Source organism: Thermobia domestica, chromosome 3 (genome assembly GCF_964235325.1).
Source record: "Thermobia domestica chromosome 3, izTheDome1.hap1.1, whole genome shotgun sequence".
In the NCBI taxonomy this organism is placed as follows: Eukaryota; Metazoa; Arthropoda; class Insecta; order Zygentoma; family Lepismatidae; genus Thermobia; species Thermobia domestica.
The window spans coordinates 26,733,466-26,755,762 of NC_137456.1; the positions used below are offsets into that span (position 1 = coordinate 26,733,466).

Genomic DNA, 22,297 nt, shown 5'->3' on the forward strand with positions numbered 1-22,297 from the left:
GCCTGGTTTGGGTATTGCAAAATAGAGCTTGTTAGTTGAGCTATTCGTTTACATATGCCAACTTCTATATCCTGTGAAATAACCTACGGATCTGTGCTAAAGACGTCGATACCTTTTGCTGAAATCTTTACGGTGAGTTTACCTTTGTAATGTTTTTTTTTTGTAAGTACAGTTTCAGTTAGTATTTAATATGCCTCCTATTAAATAATTAAGTAACACATATTTTGCAACTTCAAACCATATTTTTTAAACAAAATCCTATCATTTTCTTTCGTGTAATCATTTCTAAGGCATAATTACGTAATAAAACATCCAGAAACTGTCAGATTGAAAAGTTATTCCACGAAAAACTGAGCTATTTCTATTCCAAAAAATTCTCTCCCGATTTCTGTTACTGTTTTCAAATAAAATAATCTCTTACTATAGTTAGAACTTCTGTAAATAAATTAATAAATTTCGGTATATGTATTTGATTTGTATAGTAGCTTTACCTATACCTGTATTGATCTTGCAATTCTACTTTTATTTTAGGAATAATATTTGAAGAAAAAGGCGTACTATATTTCATATGTACACTCATGTCCAAAATGATTGTCGCATATCTATAACGGTCTTCTTGTAAGAACATAATTTGATAAAGATTTTGCAGGGTACTTTTAATACTGATAATATGTGTATAATCGGGAAATGTAGGTTTATGGTAAATTTCATAGGAAAAGAATTATAAATACGACAATTAGAATGAGTAAAACAAAATGTTGCTAAATGGACAACAATATTTTATTTTCCTTTTATTGTTCTTATTTACTGCTCTTTTGACATGAAGTTTGCCACATACATGTCTTTGCCGATTATACACATACTAACATTATAAGAACTACCGATCGAATTCGGTATCAAATTATATTCTTACAACAACATATTTATAGACATGTGACAATAATTTTGGACATGAGTGTACAATATAAACATTGAAAATATACAATAAATAAATAAAATAAAATCAATTCGAGTTACCTGTTTCAACTTCAATTGTTTAGTTGCTTCCTCATACTGTGGCGGAGGTTTTGTTATAAGGAACTGTTGTTGTTGATCACCTCCTTGATTTGTACTATTCTTTTCACTATGTTGTTGGCGCTGCTGCTGTTGCTGCTGGCCGAACGACCCATAGAAGTTCGGGAGGGAAGATGTACTACACAAAATGAAAAATAAATATTCTCACTAACACTATTAATAGTAAGTATACTGTGTAATATTGCAGCAGAACAGGGTAGAACACATCTGGAAATTAGTCGTACTTGTTATTCCCCCAAAGAAAATTGCCTACATGTAAGCGATATCATTTCGTGGCGCAGCTAGCGACAACTATTAGCCTAACAGTGAACTATTAGAAGCCGGACTGAAAGGATGAGGGGTCTTGCTTTTATTATAATAAGACTAGAACTCTAGGCAATCATCTATATTCCGCGTCACCCGAATTGTCGTATGGCATCAGCCAATAAGCTCGCAGTGCGCTGTTACCAAACCTTCAGTGACGAATCTAATCATTCATAATTTATTTTGTTCGTATTTGTGAACAATTATGAATGATTAGATTCGTCACTGAAGGTTTGGTAACAGTGCACTGCCAGCTTATTGGCTGACGCCTAAACCAATTCGGGTGACGCACGAGTATAGTAGCCACCGCTATCTAGAGGATCGCGCATTTTAATTTTAAAGCAGTATAATTTACAAAACAATTGAGATGTAATATACTTAGTGGGGAAAAAAATGCACAATACTGAGTAACATCTCGAAAGATGTGACAACCAGACGTACGAGTAACCCGACTCAAGTTTCAATGTTATTCTGAAATTTAGTCAATTTTTGTTACGTAAAAAAGGAAGGAAATAATTCATGATTTCCTTAAGGAGAACTACACTCAAAACAATTTGTTCTAATATAATAAGGAGACCTACAAGAGTATATTTTGTTAAAAATTTTAATCTTAAGATTCTTACTCCAAATAATTTCCTTGAGTAATCCATGACTGCAGTGGTGCAGCCACTATCTGTGGAGAGAACAATAATGATGGGATCAGAACGTAACGCCAAAATCGCGTTGCCGATCCGGTAAAGAATTTTGAAAACATGGCTATTCGTAAACTTTGAGCGGACATTTTCTCTTTCCTCTGAGGAGATGACGACGACAGGATGGATAGCTTGAAGATGTGTCTTTGTAATGCTCTTTCTGTCCATAGCTGTGTTGTAAGCACTCTTTATTTCGAGTGGATACGCCTGTCTCTAAATACACAACAAGAGGGTGACAGTATGGATGTTTTTTGAGTATTCCCTAGAATTTTGACGATCTCATCAGCATCTAGTGAAAAGGATCTGCCGCAGTGTGTTGTAGATAATGTTAAAACTAGGAATGCAATGGATATACTCGATTGCAATGAAATGAGCTGAGCGAGCTTAAGCAACGTAATCAGTTTATTGTGACTTTTTAAAACAATCAGTATTTTTTCATAACAATCGCACAATTCTTCGTCTTGACCTTTTGTTCCGGCTAAAAAAAGTTTAAAAAATCGTTAATTTGTTTTTAAATTGTGATTAAAATTGTAAATTTTTACGCTAAAAAAATAAAAGGGCTTCGCCGGAATTTTTGAAAATCACGCGCAGATTTTAATTGTTGACAAAAAAATCACGTGAAAACTTTTTCCCCATGTTAAGTCTATGGAAGCGTTTTTCGGTGATTATTCCTCGATGGTACATCGGATTTTTGATTTCGACCTATGTTCTCACTCAGCACGACATACTCTATCAGCGTGCTAAGTTTGGTTGAGATCTGCCAAACGGTCTAGGAGGAAGCGTTTTTCGGTCATTATTCCTCGATGGTACATCGGATTTTTGATTTCGACATATGTTCTCACTCAGCACGACATACTGTATCAGCGTGCTAAGTTTGGTTGAGATCGGCCAAACGGTCTAGGAGGAAGTGTTTTTCGGTCATTATTCCTCGATGGTACATCGGATTTTTGATTTCGACCTATGTTGTCACTCAGCACGACATACTCTATCAGCGTGCTAAGTTTGGTTGAGATCGGCCAAATGGTCTAGGAGGAGTTCGCGGACAACCAAACGGCTAACCCGAGTATAAGAGCTTCGCTCGCTCAGCTCAATTAGATTTAGATCAGTGTGTACGAATGGCAAACTAAGATTGGTGTTTATTGCATAAGATGTTTTTATATTGAAGAATTAATTTCTACTATATACTATTTATAAAAAATAAACTAATATTTTATGATTATGTTAGAGGTGCCTCGTGTTTCTATTACAAAAAATGAAAAAAAAAAATGAAATGAAATCTTTGAGTTTTACGTCCCACGGTTATGCGGTTAGGCTAAAGGAGACGGTGATTATGAGAAATGAATGAAATGGTGGAATGAAGAAAGTGGGAGGAAACGGGAGAACCCCGAGAAAACCCACGCACACGGTGTTTGTCCACCACAAAGTTCACTTGGCGGGGGCTGGGATCGAACCCGGGATCCCAAGCACCAGAGGTGAACGCTCTACCACTGAGCCACCGCGGCCCTGTGTTTCTATTACAGTCTTTCATAGGTTTTACTTCAAAAACATGGATTTTATGTTGAATGTAATTTTGTCTGGGCCCAATGGTGGCCAACATGGACAAATTTCATTGTAATTGAATTAAAATTATTTCCTACTTAACTATATGGGTTTTCTACTTGCCAACAATGTACGTATTTCAATATTCAATATCTGTGGGAATTACTTTCTGCATCGAACAAACTACTTCTAATGTTTATAAAGAGCTAACAAATATATTTACATTTATTTATTTTTTCTGACACTTACCGTTGGTGACCTGTGACTCCATTCGGCAGTGACCTTGATCTTTGCTTCTGCAAATTAATTTGATTTAACACAATCTGTTGGTGGCCCAACCAGTTCTTTTGACTGTTTTTGTTATTCACATTGGTAGCCGAGGGCTGCTGCATTAAACTGATCGCCACAGAATTAGCAAGTTGAGCTTGGTTTTGTTGGTTATTTTGCAAAAAGGCAGCCAGGCTTGCTTTCGCACTAAGTCCTTGCGGCACATTTTGTTGCTGTTGTTGTTGTCTTTGTTGCTGTTGAAGTGACTGAAGTTGTTGCAATTGTTGAAGTTGAACTTGCAACTGTTGTTGTTGGATTTTGTGTTGAATGTGTTGTTGCAACACTAGTTTTTGATTTTTCGAGTCTGTGTTCAACTGTTGCTGTTGTTCCTTCTGGCGGATCTGTTGAAGTTGCAGCTGTGACTTCTGAAGCTCTCGTTGCAACTCCTCGATCTTCCTTTGTTGTTGCTGAATAATGTCTTCACTCACCAACTGCACTTGAACCGTTTGGGGTTGTGTGAACTCGAACTGCAGTGGTAGAATTTGTCCGGAATTTTGCAATGATGCCGGAGGTGTTGTGGAAGCAGGAATCAACGTAGCAACAGGAATTATTGAATGTGACGGTGGCGTCGCCGGAGGGGGCGCTGGGGTTACACATTCACTAGTGTCCATCACAGCGTCGTAATCCACATCCATGTCCATGGCCGCTGTGCTGGCAGGGCGACTCGGTGAAGTTTGTGACATAGGACTGGCCCCCCGACCGTGGTGCTGCACAGAGCTTGGAGGAGAAGGATGAGAATAAATCACATTAGTATCTTGATTGGCATCCACACCAGTCGACGCAGAGCCTTCGTTACCAGATGACTGTTGTGGAGAGACAGGTGTGTCCACAGAATAACCTGCAAACATGTAAAAAATCCAGAATTAGCACAGAATCAAGTATATAAAAAACATTAAAGAATTTGTAAATTCATTCCGTATAAGCTACATTCTGTGAATTTACTACATTCACTATATAAGCTGATTTTATCTGAAAAAAGGGATGACCTCGTTGTCTTATTGCATATATATATATATATATATATATATATATATATATATATATATATATATATATATATATATAATCTATTATAATGGCAAAATATGTGTGAGCGAAATGGATCTTTGCTCTTATGCAAGTTTCCCTTACATTTCTTTTTTTTTTGTTGAAAGTACAATCGCGTACATAACAATCTAGCCACTCACTTATCTCTTACAAGGAGCAAATTCTCACAACCATAAAGAACACTTGGCGTAACAATCCATTTTGTGGGCCTAAGCCTGCTCCAGCGCCATCTGCTAGCGACCAGCCGAACTACGTCCAGTGTAGCGGCGAGCACGTGGTCAGTGCACTGCGACGGCCCGTCCCCAACGAGCGCATCTGGAGCTTTCTAGACTTAGTGGCCATTACGTCTTGTTTTCACGTGATTCCCCAGTTTGCCTCATGACGCTGGGTGGACGCCGTATTCTCACAACCATACGAGACTTAAAATACGTATCTTAAAAACCCTTAATACACATAAGACTATAAAAATTGTATATCATTGCTTTATTTTTTTGTATATTCTTTCAAGTGCCCGAATGAATAATATAGCTATGAGATTAAACAAACAAACAAACAAACAAACAAAAAGTATGAATACATGACTGGTAAAAAATCAGCTTAGAGTTCCGTCGGTCCAGCGACTAATTTTTTTTTTGTGTAATTTTATATTCACGTAGAACTGAAAGGAAAATTTAAGCTACATCTCATTCTCCATCATTTTTAAGGAGCTTGTCTATATAAGAACACTTACAAACGAAGACAGAATCATTCTACAAAAGAGAAGAAGTTAGAAGAAGATATGAAATACCCATACAGTCTAGTTCGTCCACATAAATTAGTAATAACAGAAATAATAACCGTAAATAGAACTTCTACAAACAATGCTCTTGTAAAATGCATTAAAAAAAGGACAAAGTAATTTTTTGGAAGGGTAAAATGAAGAAATAGAACTAAGACAAAGACCATTGGGTGTCCTTCCTAAGGATAAGGGATAGTTTTCATAGAATAAAACATTAAATCGGTCCAAATGCTTTCAGTTTTAGTTTAATCTCAGTATTTTCGCAACAGGTGACCTACCGCCCATCAAACCTGAAAAGTTTATTTTTGAGTTTATAAGTACTTCTTATACATATCCACCATATTGAAAAATTAACCACCAAACGGCGAACGACACATTCAATATGGATGTTAATGAAATTTCTGTTACAGCATTACCGATCTGTCTCTGACAATGACTGACATATTAGCCATCGCATACTTCTGCGTTTCTCTTCTACTACATTCTTTATGCTAACCATTGGCTTTATACGATTTCGCCTAACAATTTCCATTATTTCACACCCACATTAACTGTATTGGTAGATTATTTGCATCTAGTGTTAAACATTGATCTCTAAGATAAATGAATGCAGACCGCTCAGTTGCAATTATAGGGTAGAATTCAGTGGCTGTCATTTTAATGGCGCTATTCCCAATTATCAAAAGACAATTACTTCTTTTGGTGAGGAGGGAGTAATAATAATGCTGTGAGTTACCTTGATAAACAATGTCACAACGGGACAAGTTACACCAATGCACATACCAAGTAATTCATACTCATTAAATAATAATAATAATAATAAAAAATCCTTTTCAGCACATCTTATACAAGCATTGTTTTTTAAAATTATGAAGGGAAAAAAGCTCAAACTTGTTGATGTACAATCAACAGAACGCAACCAACCACACTTCTGTGAATATGGGTTGTAGTATAACCATCTCAAAAATTAATTCTAAATAATTAATTTTACAGTTATTTTAAACTACACAGATAAAAATATTGTAGTGTCATCGGGCTTATAAATCTGTACAAAGTTTCAAAGATCTAGTTTACTATGGAAGTACGTGAAATTTAAATTGCAAGTTATCACCCTTAACAGACAGAAAATTAACCTAATAAACGAAGTCTGAACGACTTACCAGACAACTGTTCCTCACTGACTGCAGTCTGAGAATGCGTGTTTGTGACTTGGCCACTGGCATCCACCAGAATTTGGCTTACACTAACTGGAATGGCTGTAATGTTTGTTAATGCTTGATTCGCAGAGCTCGTAACAACTTCTTGTTGACTGGATTGTTGTGTCGTTTGCTGTTGAGAGCTGTTGGAGGCCCCACTGGAATTTCCTTCACTGAATGGTTTCAACCGTTCAATCAGTTGAGGCTTGGACCCTGATACTGGCAAATTACGTCGCTTCAGTTCTGCTTTCAGATCACTCACTACAAATTAAAATTGAAAATAATAAATGATATTGAGGGAATATACTGTAATAAATAAATTTAATTTTGAATTTTACATGTGGATAGCTTAATATGCCAATATACATGGGCTGGTATATTACATGAAATTTTGTGCATTTAATTAAAAAATTAAAACTATATTTATAAGGGCGTACAAGTGTCTTTTTCTTAATTCATCTTAACAGTTTTAGTCTGCGCTGACACCTTTTTAAATGACTTCTAAAAATTGCTACTAATAGACATATGTGAGGAAGTTTTTGCCTATCTGCGGAACATCAGTGCTCATTGAAACTGTTTCATAAATGTGACTGATTAAAAAACACTAATTTTCTTTTCATTTTCCATTAAAGGTTCATTTCAAATGCTTATGAACAACTATTATTGTCAAAATTAAGTTAATTAGCATATTCTTGTAGCTACAAGGTAACGGAAATTGTGTATGGTTTGCGTAGCGGTAGTGTGGCGTATGGTTTGCGTAGCGTTTTTAATTAACCATAAATTTGGTGTATTATACCAAAAACTTTAATGTTTTGAGGATTTATCCCCCAAGGCATGAATAGTAAAAATGTAATTCAACATACCTTTCATATCTTCTAACTTCGTGAGGCTTCTTATTGATTCTGGCATTGATACAGAGGCCTGAGTGACTGGCTGCGTGACTATTGCGGCAGCGGAAGGAGATCCTTGCATCGCGGCACTCACAGCAATAACGCTCGGTAGCGTTGACGTGCTTCCATCCGTAGAAGAAGGCTTTTGGGCAGCTGGAAGGATAATCTGCGGATACTGAAATAAAAAAAAAAAAAAAAAAAAAAAAAAAAAAAAAAAAAAAAAAAAAAAAAAAAGTGATTTTATATTGCGATCGAAATAAAAACAAAGATATTTACATGACAGTTATGGACAAAACTACATTGAACAAACGAAACCAATGCTTTCCGCAAGTTCCAAGAACATCGTCTTTTCGTCACAGAATAGACGGAAGAGAGAAATACGTCTCTAGCTTTTCAATGTTCTTTTGTGTGTCAAATATAGAAGTGAGAGGAATTAAAATAAAACAGGTGACTAATTTTCGATACCTGGGTAGTATTATTAGTGATACTCAGTGCAAACATGAAAGAAAAGGAAGGATAGGAATGGCGAAAGAAGCCTTTAGGAGGAAGAAAAGTCTATTTTGTGGGAGAAAAAGGCTTATAAAATGCTTCGTGTAGAGTTTTGTACTGTATGGGGCAGAAACATGGATATATTACGCAAAAATGATGAAAAACGAGTGAAAGGAGAGGAGACCATGAAATCCCGAAATGTGGGTGTGGAGAAAAATGGAGAGAATTAGCTGGGTCGAGAGAAAAACGAATGAGAGGGTGTTGGTGGGGAGAAAAGAACAATTTTAGATATTATTAAGAAGAGGAAGATTAACTAGTTGGGACATTGGCTAATAAGGAACTGTATCATGAGGAAGGTGCTAGAAGTTATGGTGAGGAAAGAGACGGAGGAGGCAAAAGAGTCTACAATTAATGGACAAGATCAAAACAGGAAAAATCGTACGTGAAGACGAAGATTTACCGTGGAAGACCGTGGAGCACGGACACTTCTCAATTGCGGCAAGTGACCTGCTAATAATGGAAGAATACCTATGATGAGGATGATGTGTTTTTGTACACAACAATCAAATCAATACCATTATTTTCCGTTATATTCTGCTGTGATGCATGTATATAATTCGCATAACTAACTATCAGGCTTACACCGTAAGAACTTACACTATAGTACAAACAAACAGCAAGAAATCCGATGTTCTATTCTGTATAGTAAAATAAATGAATGACTAATCCATGTGTTACAGTTTGCTGATTTCGAAAAATCCTGATACCATGATTAGGTTATCAAGTCAAACAAAGAATGACGGACAGGATGAAAATAGATGCAAAAATAGGTGTTATATTTGAAAATAAAAACAAAATTTACAGTATTTACAATCGATTTCTTATTGCTCTAAAGCCTTTTCACCAACCAATTTAAGTATATAGGCAGGTGTTTATCCAGTTTTTATGTATGTGTCGAAACATTTAATGCAGGTATGGAGAAAATTTATTAAATAATAATAATAATAATAATAATAATAATAATAATAATAATAATAATAATAATAATAATAATAATAATAATAATACTAATAATAATAATAATAATAATAATAATAATAATAATAATAATAATAATAATAATAATAAACGAACATATTCAAGATGCCAAGTATAAAGATTCTCCGGTTATGCCTTTCAAAACACCATAAAAATAATGTCATTTAGAAATCATTTATAGACAACACATGAAAATGAATATTCGCACAAAAGAATATCACTACTACGGACACAAAGTGGAAGAAGAAGAAGAAAAAAAAACACCACAACTATTTCCAGTATTATAAAATGAGTTATGATACTTTAAAGTACCAAGATACTCGTGCATACTGTGAATCTTTTTATCTATTTTTGGTTATTAATTTTCACACATTTTTTATCTTATCCTCATTAAAGCCTATCTCTTAGTCTTGTGATGATAACGGCATTTGAGAAATTTGACGAGTTCTATTCCATTAACTATTGTAATAATAGAAAAACAGGTTTGTTGAATTTTGTTTATGTATAATACAGTTCTTCAAGAAGCTTATGTTATTGACAACTGGCACTAGAGTTCCTTTATAATTTCTCAAAACAATTTTAACTAGGACCCATATATATTTTTTTTTTCAAGCCATGGAGTTTTATGCGAGGGTTGTCCATAAAGTAACAGACGTTCTGAAATAACAAAAAGTAACAGAATGAACAAAACCAAATTGTATTATATACATTTGAAAGCTATTTTTCCACATAATCGCCATGCAAATTAAGACACTTATCATACCGTGGCACAAGTTTTTCAATGCCGTCGCGGAAGAAATCTACTGCCTGCGATTTCAACTATTGGTTTACACCGGAATGCAGTTCGGCGTCAGCATGAAAGCGTTGTGTAACGAGCCATGTCTTCATCGCTGGGATGAGGTGACCGTTGCTCGGCGCCAAATCCGAGATGTAATTATGATGGGTGATCGAACACCTCCCATCCAAAACCATTCAAGAGCTCTCGGGTCGCTTGGTCGTGTGTATACTTGCGTTCTGGTGAATAATAATAATAATAATAATAATAATAATAATAATAATAATAATAATAATAATAATAATAATAATAATAATAATAATAATCGCGCTAATTTTTCTGTGGCAATTGTTTTTAATCGTCTGCCTTAACATTCTCAGTGTTTCATCTAATCACAGAACGCATTTCACAAGAGGCGGAATTTTTTATTGCAGCGTACATTGTAACACGTCAGAGAAAGCACAGTAAGAGCGTCACAATTCTCACGTTACCACAGCTGGATGCGTACTGAGTGTGGCAACGTTCTGACTGGACTGTAAGATAGGGATTGTAGCCCCGCCCACTGTCGCGATAGGGCAAAACGTCCGGGACTTTCTGGTAGCCTTCGTATTTTAATCTTTTCTTACTTGTAGTAGCTTATAGTTTTAAATCGCAAGTCCTTATTGATCCTTATTGTCTAATTTGGTATAGGGAACCATCTTACATTGTTTGATTATTTAAATTTCGTCTACATGCCAACATGTATCAAGTCACACTATTCATGTATAAACAACACACAACATTAAAACAACTTTGAACAAAAAAAAAATATATATATATATATAGAGTGGAGCTATATAATAATATTCACACAAGTCTCATGGTTTTGTGTACCATTAAGATCGCAAGTCCCATACCTTATGTTGCCATTCTAACTGCCACTGGAGGAACAATTGTTGCTGCTGTAACAGAAGCTCATACGAGGTCTCCACAACAGGTTGGGTACTTACAGACTGATTCTTTTGAGCATTTGGGGGTCCCTACAAATACACAATAATTTAAATATTAATATAGTAATAAATTATTATTATTGTTAAATATAATTTAAAATCTTCAAAAGTTATATCACAACAAATACTTTCTATACATAACCAATATACAGGGTGTTACAAAAGTTTGAGACAATACTTTGGGAATAAAGTCCTAACATCAAAATTAGAAGAAAAGTTCATATAGACCTGTGGTCGGAAGTGCATAGTTTCCTAGTTATAGGGTGCCGAAAACGTAAAAAAAATTAACTTTAAAGGTCTAAATTTCCACTACTATATATAGAACCGATTGTAGTCGGATCAAGACATCACTGAGGAACTAGTATATCAGGGTGTCTACTAAAATTCCAAAATTAAATTTCGTGACTTTTTCGTGACCTTTTCTTTACCAAATTATAAAATTTTCTAACATTTTGAAGAGCGAATTTGGGTGCGAATTGGGCCGAATTTTCATCCATGCGATAGAAACGTACTTTGCTTGCGATTTGGTAGCGTCTAAACCTGACCATAGACATTTTTGGTGGTGAATTTTGACGTTTTATACAACAAAATTTTCCAATCTGTACTTACATTTGTACAGTTAAAAAAGATCGTTACCTAAAAGCTAAATTTCGTGACTTTCATGACCGTTTTCTGATTTCGTGACTTTTTCGTGACTTTCATGACCGTTTTCTGATTTCGTGACTTTCATGACCGTTTTCTGATTTCGTGACTTTCGTGACCGATGATATGAACTGTCCAAAAATCCATCTTTTAGCACCTTCGATACTTGCACAATCATTTTGAGAGAGGCTGTTTGGGAGTACTTGATCACTCTCCACCTACCTCCCTAAAAACTAGTGTGCAAGTACTAGAGCAGTCTTAACATGGATAGTTCACATACCAGTTCCTCAGTGATGTCTTGACCCCACTACGATAGGGCCCATAGTAGTGGAGATATGAACTCTTAAAGTTCACTTGTTTCACGTTTTCGGCACCCTAAAACTCCGAAACTATCCACTTTTGAGCACAGATCCATGAACTTTTTTCTTATTATAATGTGAGGATTCTGTTCCCAAAATATTGTGACCCATTTTTGTGGCACCTTGTATAATACGGACATTAATGTTAGAAATACTTTTGTGGCACCTTGTATATATGGACATTAATGTTAGAAATACTTTTACAGCAATGCAATTTATCTTTTAATGCTACTGTCAAACTAAATCAGTGCTACGGTCACACGCGAATAAAACTATTTGTTCTATATATTAGCTCAGCGTTTCCCAACCGGTGTGCCGCGGCACACTCGTGTGCCGTGAATGGTTCGCTGGTGTGCCGCGAGGAAATCGAAATAAAATTATTAATTCATGGCAATCAAATTGCAAAACACAGGGGAAAATGTATGTATTTTACATTACTATGAACCTCCACTATGAATCTACAATTTTTATTTTCATACTTGGTTACTTTTATGTACATTTTTAATGTTAAAAAAAAGTATTTGTTATCATTGTTATGATTATTAATTATTGCTTTTTTATTGTTGCAGACTGATCCCTAATATCATTCAATCTTTTCGACAAATCAAACATGCATATAAATGTGTTTTAAAAGTAAAAGAGATTTGTTTGTTGGTTCGTTATTTAGTGATCTTCCTTCTTTGTGAAAGGTTGGATACAGTTTTCGAAAAAGAAAGTGTATTTTTAAAAACCTGAGTCTTATATCTCATTGCAATTGTTTTCTATTTTCAAATTAGAATGAAAAATAAACATAATAATTGACCGAAAACCAGTCATCGAGCTTTCTTCTCTGTGAGGAGATCAGTAATCACAGAAATAAATTACCACGGTATTTTATATTTACAAATAATAATATCTACATGAGTGTGCCGCGAGAATTCAAGTTACACCTGTAGTGTGCCGAAAGTTGAAAAAGGTTGGGAAACGCTGTATTAGCTGAAAATTTTAACAACAGAAAACTAAAAAACTGTTTCACAAAGGATTGTACCGGATGATTTTACTCAGGTATTATTCACTACTGCTAATGTATGTTTACTGAGTTGTAGTCTACTGACCACATATTTTCAAACATAACAAGTTTAAATACCTCGAACATAGTCTTACCGTGTATCACGAAGTATTTGGTTTTAAACATTTTCATGGAAGTGAGGCTACTTCAGTTTTCTTTCAGAAAGGTTACATAGGTAGGCAAGGACCCACACATATGTGTCAAATTCATCATATTTTTAGAAATCATTAAAAAAGGTGTGGGCGCACACTGATAAAAATATAACTACTTCGCAATACAAGGTAAAACTGTATATTTGAGTCATTATATATGCTACAGAATCTGTAAGCCACCATAAAATATACTGCTGTTTTAAATCTTCCTATTACTGTATTGAAACTTGATAGTGATGCTTACCTTATACTCATGAAATTTGATTGTTCTAGTTTTAGGTTGAGACTTAGTTTTGGATTTTTTTCTATTCTTGCTTTGGTCCTTTCCTGGAGTGTCTGATTTATGTGAAATTATAGGAGGTGGAGGAGGAGGGGGTGGAGCCGTGGCCGCTCGCGTTACGGTGACCACAGAGGGCGTTGGGGTAGCAGAAACTGCTGTGTGAGCAACCACCGGAGATGGAGCCACGCTTTGCGGCGAGGAAACAGAACTTAGAGGGCTTAGACTAGATGTTGTGGAACCTAGGCTGGGACTGGGTGCAGGAACACTGCATAAGCTTCCTACAGTTCCCCCGCTGTCCACTGCCATGGCCACGTAGGATTCAGTGCCTCCTTGAGAGACTGGAGTGAATGCAGTGCCTTCTCCCCCTTCTTGAAGCGGCGACAAGGCACCTTCAGAACTTGAGTCCTCTTCAAATGTTATATACATATTTGGATGCTGAGGTTTTGTGATTTGGCCCTCTGAGGTGGCTTTGAAAGGAATGTGACCCTCTGAAAGAAAAATACAAGAATTGTTACTATACATTTTAGGAAAAATGTAAGCTTAAGAAGCAACTTACAATAAGTTTTACACCAGGATTAGTCTTCGAAGTGAGTTTTCATAGTTTCAAATCGCATTTGAGTGTATCCCATATATGAAAATATTGAATCTAGAAAACTGCTGAGCATACAGAAGTTATCGTTCGCTCGCTTCTTCTGTATATGGTATCACTAGCTACAAATATTAATCAAGGGGCACAAATTAAGTAACAATGATCGTAATTCATATCCATCGGATAATGAGAAAATTAACTAATGAGTCGTATTAACGAGTAATGGCTTTTTTATATCAAATATTTTCAACAGACTTTTGTAAGCCAGTTTTTAGTCATTACTGCGACTTTCGTCAGGCAGTCTTATGACACTTTCGATCCTAAGCCCGAACAGGACATGAGGTAACTTATTAATCCAAACGGACGAAGACAGTAATGGTGTAGCAATTCCACCCAAAAACAGCAATAAATCTGCATTTATCTTAAAATAAAATGTTTAAAAATCTAGTGGTCATGTAGTGTACTAAATTGACAGGAAGGTGGAATATGCTTTTTTTTTGTTTGTTGTTTCTCACACAGAGCAAACTAGTTATTATTATACTGATGATTCTTCTGTTTCTATGCTGCTGTGTTAAGAGCACACATATTACGTCGAAAACATGTTTGAAGACAAATTGTTTTAATGTTTTGTTCGAGGACAGGAATCAGTTGTGCGCCAGTTACACTAAAACTGCTCCTGATCTTTACCATTAAAATTTTGCAGCAAATATTACAGAGATTATAGAACTAGATATGTAAGTTCTTTTATACTAATGGAAAGGATAAGGATAATTATCAATATGTATCTTCTTCCAGCTACCGCTTCAATTTGAATTTTTGTTCGATGTAAAATTTTGACATTGTTAATATTCTGGATGGTTTAAAAAAAGTTCTGAAACATACCTAGCATGTTCTCTTGAAATTCTTCTATTGCTTGATTCTGACTTTAATCTTTCTTTTTGCCATACCTCTCTCTATATATACACACATTTCCTGACATTTTACGGAGGAAGAGGATGCATGAAATCAGTTATGAATGATTTCTGTATATAATGATACTGCTTTCATAGTGATGACTAGAGTTGTTTTGAAGACTTAATAAAGGATTATATATATATATATATATATATATATATATATATATATGTGTGTGTGTGTGTGGGTGGGTGTGTGTAAATAAAAAGTATTTTACTGAAGGTATTTCTCCTGTATGTCACATACAAATAACGAGTCATATTTTACCCCGCTTTAACAATTAAATTATGTTTAACATTACAAATATGAAACATTAACAAAATGCACCATGAGGAATATCTTGGACAAACTAACGTTTTCAAGATTTCGGTTTAAGTACAACTGACTCAGAGATTCAGTTTTCCTGCAATAAATTAATACAGAAAGATAATGGAAAGACAAATTATGGAACAATTATTTAGGAACAAATCCTACAAATTTCTCTGCTCTACAATATAACATTTTAAAGATTGTGTTATAAAGCAAAGTACGGTTTCTGAATTATTAGTCCACTAACGCCAGCTCTGCCCATGATTGTATAGGTAAGACATAGTTATGAATGTATAATAATTTGATTAGATGTTTATTAGCAATATATTTTCACAGTTTTAAAGATGCTTCGTAGTGAAAATACATTCATAATTCATATATTTTTTTATTTTTAAAATTTATAATTATTTATATTTTGTTAATTTCTTAATTTTCTTTTTTCAATCTTTTTTCCACTTTATTTAAACATTTTTTTAAAATGTATTCTTTCTCTCTATTGCACTCTTACTCACCTACCCATTCTAGTTTTTATCTTCTTCCACTAAACTCCTTCTACGTAGACCAGGTAACACTACAACGTGATCCTGCAGTCCAACATGGCGCCTTCTGGACGCTTCTCACTTTTTCTTTCTTAGTTTTTAAGAATTCATAACGTACTTTTTTAATATTGTGATTACGTTTTTACTATTTTCTGAATAGCGATGCATCATATATGTATGACAATATGATGACATAAACTATAGCAAACGGAACCGTTATATTTTTGACTGTAAGTAAATACTTTAAAAATAATCAATACACATAAATTGTGAATAAATAAACGATTACTTTTGACTTACCTTTTACTGCCCTTTCGATGGGTTCATCTGTGTGAAGAATATTCTTCTTGATGAGCTCCAAGGGTCCGGGCCTGTGAGATAATTGGTCGTTGAGGGAGTCTGCTAGGCGAGCTTTCTTTAGCATCCTCTGTCTTTCGGCCAACGATGGGTCCACGTTACCAACGTCAGCTAGAAAGAAAATTCAACATACACTGTATAATTTGTTTACATACCAAAAAGCGATTCTTTACAATATGAATAGGCAGAAAATTAGAGCAACTGCCGAAATGATCATTTACTAAATTACTTTCTTGCAAGACTCTAATGAAAATAATAATAATTAAAAAAATATTAGGTAAAATTACCCAATAATAACCTTGCAAAAACCACCGATTTCCCGGTATATAAATACGCAAACATATACTGGCCCCTCCTTTCCCTTAATATCCATAACGCATAATGATTACTTTTATTTTTGTCATTAAGTAGCGTATTATATATCATACTTGCCGGCATATAAGATGTACTCCATTTTCTGTTTCATTTAAGAAAAAAAAGTTTCATTGCATATAATACATATTAAATAAATATGTATAATATGTATTATATAATACATATACATACATATTATAGTACGAAATACAGTGTATATGACGAGTGAGCAATGCTTAACTAAATGTAGAATCGCATGTGCGTCTAAGGATGTCTATAGCACATATGTATCAAAAGAAAAGCACATGTACTATGAAACGGTAACTAAAGCGACTGCATTTAAACTACACTTACTGAGTCACTGATCTGTAGTAGCTGCAATGCTGTTGCTATCGGAGGGACACAAGGACGACACCAAACAACACGAAATCGAGAATACTTGTTAAAGTTGAAATAAACAAAATCTCTGTAACGGTGAATAAGATGCATTCTATTTTTTGACTTATTCTCAAAGAAAAAAGTGAGTTTTATACACAGTGAGGCAAAGACGGTACATATGAAAAAAATGTAGATGTACTTTGATTATTTTTAACTATGGTCATTAACAGAGTGCTTCATATTAATTAATACTATATATTGAGTTATGTGTTTAGTAAAAGTTGTAATTTATTTTATATTTTCAATTTAATGTTAAAGAGGCTTTATACAATGTTTTATTGTAAGTAAAATAGACGATTTACTGTAATGTTCTAGTAAAATTATTAGTACAAACTTTTGCTTAAAAATACATTTTCATCTCTTTACTAAAATAATAATAATAATAATAATAATAATAATAACTTTAAAAACTTGGTAAAATTATAGGTAGATAATGAAGTTCTGTATCCACCAACACTGTTCGTACATATCCATGTTACTTGCATGTAATTCTCTGTTAAAGAAGGAACTTATGTCTGCTCAATTTCGTGTAACTGTTCTATTAGTTTCCTACGAATTAACCAGTCATCTAACTGATCCTCGACCTTTTCTAGAGCCGCGGTGGCTCAGTGGTAGAGCGTTCACTGGGGACCCGGGTTCGATCCCAGCCTCCGCCAAGTGAACTTTGTGGTGGACAAACACCGTGTGCGTGGGTTTCCTCGGGTTTCTCCCGTTTCCTCCCACTTTCTTCATTCCACCATTTCATTCATTTCTCATTATCACCGTCTCCTTTAGTCTAGCCGGCATAATCGTGGGACGTAAAACTCATAGATTTCATTTTCATATTTCGACCTTTTCTAAGATGATTGAAGAGCTTTTCCAATGAAAGATTACGTACGTAATTTCTATACAATCATTCTTGGTGATGCAGCGACATGCACATTGGTTTGACCAGGCTTGGCCATATTAAACGTAACTATACTTCACATTAATCTACCTTCATGTATGAACTTACACATTACGCTTTTGAGCAAATACTATTATTTCTTACATCATTATGTATCAAGAGACTGGAAAGTTCATATTTGACGAAACTGGATATTTGTCATCAACCTATCGTCTATATTAGATATAACAAATATGAAACACTTACCCTCTAATATATGTTGTCTGACAAGTTCTTGTCTATCAGGCCGTTGCTGGATTTTGGCCTTGAGGAGGTCACCCATTTTAGCTCGCTCCAGCTTTTGGCGTTGTTCATGGAATGCAGGTGGCGTCTTCAGCGCTGAAAAACAAAATCAAAAGGTAACAAACAGACGAACTTTGATTGCAATATATATATATATATATATATATATATATATATATATATATATATATATATATATATATATATATATATATATATATATATATATAGATATATATATATATATATATGTATGTATGTATGTATGTATATCTTAGTATGAAAATCATAAATTATTTCCCTCGCTATTTCTACATAGTAAAAGTCCAACATAAATATAGACATAGTGTTGTGTGGAATATCTTACGTCGCTCGTAACATTCGAGCAATTATGCGAATTATAGTATGAGAGTCAGCAGTAACTGTGTTTTAAAAAAAATATATATATTAACCCTATGTACACCAAGGTGGATTAAAAATTGTCCACACTTTTCTTAGAAGAAGAATCTTTATGGACGTTTCTTTAGTATCTGTCACAACTCAGGTTTTGTGTCAAAAATAATATAAATTTTATTTTCTGTCATCAATACTTTTAATTTCTAGAAAATATTACCATAACATACATGAGGTTATTTCCAGTTAAAGTTCAAGATTGGGACACTAGACGTCGCTACGAGTACAGCTGGTTTCATGATGATGATATTAAAAGTGGAATCATACGTACACCACAGAGTTACGCATAACACCACACAACAAGGGAGGGTTAAAAAAATGTCTACCACAAAAATAATTATTTCTGTCCCAGTAAATGTAATATTCTTATCCTATTTTGAATTAACTATAAACTAAGAGAACTGAAGGCACAAAATAGAGAAGAATATTGCATTTTCAGGGACAGAAAATAATTATTTATGTAATGGACATTTTTTAACCCTCCCTTGGTGTGCGGTGTTACGCGTAACTTTTTGGTATACGTAGGGTTGAAGAAAATAATATTTACTGTTAACGGACAAAATAAGTGCACTGAGGCATTTGCGGCTAAATTATTTATAGACATTTAACAATAAGATTCTATTCCTTACTTTCAATTTCAGACTATTAACATCTATTGTAACTTTAAAAAAATCTGACTCTCAAATCTGATATATAATTACTGGATGAGTCAGTGAAATCCTTAAAGGCTACCAGACACACCCTCCAGCACAAACCCTTGAAATTAAAGCAGAAATGGAAATTAAGATACCGTTTTTGGAATTTTGGATTCTAAACATAATCCCTATTAACTACAAGAGAATTCGATAAACCAAGAAAAAATATTATGAATAAAACCAAGGCATTTATACAAACACATTAGTGAATACATCTGTATCATATGCTGTTGGAAATAACTTCCGTACTACCAGATACAGGGTGATTTAAAAAACGTGAATTTTTTAAAATTAAATAATTTCATGAAAACATTTTTTAAAAAAGATATTTATGTTATTTAATAGTAAAAATAATGCAATTTTAGAATACATACAGGATAATTTTAGTAACCGGTGGCCACTGGCCAACGGTTACTATTTGATACCAAATGATCAGCATCCTCTTATATCTATCTGTGTATCTGACCAATATTATCTCTCTATGACTTACCGTTCCCGAGATATTGGCCAAAAAACTTCCGATTTCGAGAGATTTAAGGAGCCATATCTCGAGAACCATAAGTCATAGAGAGATGAAATTGGTCTTGATCAATACCTAAGAGGATAGTGATAATTTTCGTACCAAATAGTAACGGTGACTACTGGCGTACCAAACAGTAACCGGTTACTAACATTATACTGTATGTATTCTAAAATGACATTACTTTTACCATTAAATTAGATAAATACTTCTTTTAAAAATGGTTTTCATGAAATTATTTAATTTTCAAAATTTCCCATTTTTTGAATCACCTTGTATTATTTATTAATCAAGAATTTCAATTTAGCTAATTCATCCAGTATTTCAATTTTTGAAATTAACTTTCTATCTTTTTGCAAATGTAAAAAGGCAATTTGATTTTTTTAAAAAAACAGAATTCAAATATCAAGAAATTTAGAGAGTCAACTTACGTGGCATGATTCCTTGATCCACCAACTGAGTTATTGGTCTTCTTAACATCAATTTCACTTTCAAAGCTGAAATATAAGAAAATACAATTAAATACATCATGTTTAAAATGAAACCAATATTTTATTGTACTTAATTACTCCACAAAATTTCAGTTAAAGCCTAAGAGGCCACTTCATACTAGACTCTATATATTAAAATGTTAGGTTTTATGTTTGTGATCAAGAAAAGTTTATATGTTTGTGGTTTTCACTGTCCTTTGTGGATGTCATTTTCACTGACCCATTGCAAATTTTGTATAGATTGTTCAGTTCTCATTGAATATTAAAAAAAAAAAAATGGCCGTTATTTCTTTATTACATTTTTAGGGGTACACTGGAAGTGTTGAAATTTTAAAAAAGTAAAGCATCATATTTTATGAGTTATACATTCCAACACCACTCATTTGTATACGGGGTTAGTATCTTTCTGCGGCGTTTGTTTCATGCCCAAATTATAATGAAAAACGAAGGATAACCATTTCTCTTTGGAGTGTTTTGTCCAATGAACACCATACACATCACTGACATTATAATTAATTGTGTGTGTAGTATATTTGCTTATTACATACTGCATGCAAGAAGAAAGAAAACACTATTCATACATGAATTAGAAACTCCATCTGGAAGTACGTTCAAATCTTGCAAACGGTGCGAAATATTGAAAAAAATTTATCAAAAAATCTCCCCTTGCCGATCTTTATCGACCGTCTTTTACTGTCTGTAAAGGGACATGTAAAGATGTTGTAAAGAATGACAAGAAGAATCATGCTCATATGTGAATGAAACACTGTGTAGAAAGAGCAGGTTCAGCTAGTTTGTTCTTAAATTGCAATTTTTCTATGTTTATTTTTATTTAGCTATTTATTTTAAATTCGCTCTTACTATGGTGATCATCTTACTACGACGCATTTTCGGAAAGACAGGAACAAATCGAATAAGAAATGAAATAACCATTAATTAGGCTTAACCAAGAGAGATCCGAAGAACAGATGGCAGGGTAAAATGCAGAAGGATGTGGAAAAAAATGGGGGGGGGGGAGGAGATCGATGATGGTGTGGACCTGAACACTGAAATACGTCGTTGGACAGAGCCCTCGTCCTACACATTGACCCGGCAGTATGCTGGAATCGGGAACCTATGGTGATGATTCTAATAAAGAATGGATACTGACGAATGAAAATAGAAAATTGCAATTTTTCGTGTACGTTACTCAGTTTACTTTACACTCACAAATCCACACCACTAAAATCCCACAACATATCAGTTATTACTTGGCCTTCTAGTCCAGAAAGGGCATCTTACTAAATGATCGAAAATAATAATAATAATAATAAATTAATCAAGAACGGAATTTCTGTGTAGGAATACCGTTCTTACATAGGGGTCTATCCCGTCTTGTGTGTACAGTCAGTCCTTCCCGTTTACTGATTCGCGTACGTGCCTTTGGTGCACGTGTCGTGGGTCGATTCCCGTGAGACAGCAATGAACGCATCACAGCGGTTCAGATTCCACCTTGATGGGTCTACGTCTCATACAGCCTCAGTGCTGAAAAGAGGCGCTAAACTTAAAGAAACACACAAATAAACAAACAAACAAAAAAAAAAACTATATGGTTCTTACACACTGATATTTCCAGCTCACATACTGTAACTGGGAATCGAACAACCAACCTCGAACACCGGTTCACACTTACCCGCTAAACCTGCAGCTCTGAAGCAGAATTTAATGCAAATATTTTAGATATTACCAGCAGAATACATGTTCTTTGCGCGGGGAAAATACGTTTCATTTTGGAAATAAAGGGCTAAAATTTCTACTTAAACGGCATCAAAA

At 34.4% G+C, this 22,297-nt stretch overlaps 1 protein-coding gene across 5 annotated transcripts in view; it reads right to left on the bottom strand.

Moving 5' to 3' along the window:
* Mrtf (Myocardin-related transcription factor) overlaps positions 1-22,297 on the bottom strand; it is a 548,717-nt gene that overhangs the window by 12,587 nt on the left and 513,833 nt on the right. For all 5 annotated transcript variants that reach the window (XM_081750581.1, XM_081750580.1, XM_081750579.1 and 2 more), the window contains 9 exons: positions 20,426-20,491; positions 18,291-18,422; positions 16,310-16,477; positions 13,583-14,106; positions 11,045-11,167; positions 7,820-8,021; positions 6,921-7,217; positions 3,858-4,773; positions 1,018-1,192 (listed from right to left, as the gene is read on the bottom strand). In XM_081750581.1, the coding sequence (XP_081606707.1) occupies positions 1,018-1,192; positions 3,858-4,773; positions 6,921-7,217; positions 7,820-8,021; positions 11,045-11,167; positions 13,583-14,106; positions 16,310-16,477; positions 18,291-18,422; positions 20,426-20,491 (2,603 nt within the window). The remainder of the gene's footprint in view (positions 1-1,017; positions 1,193-3,857; positions 4,774-6,920; positions 7,218-7,819; positions 8,022-11,044; positions 11,168-13,582; positions 14,107-16,309; positions 16,478-18,290; positions 18,423-20,425; positions 20,492-22,297) is intronic.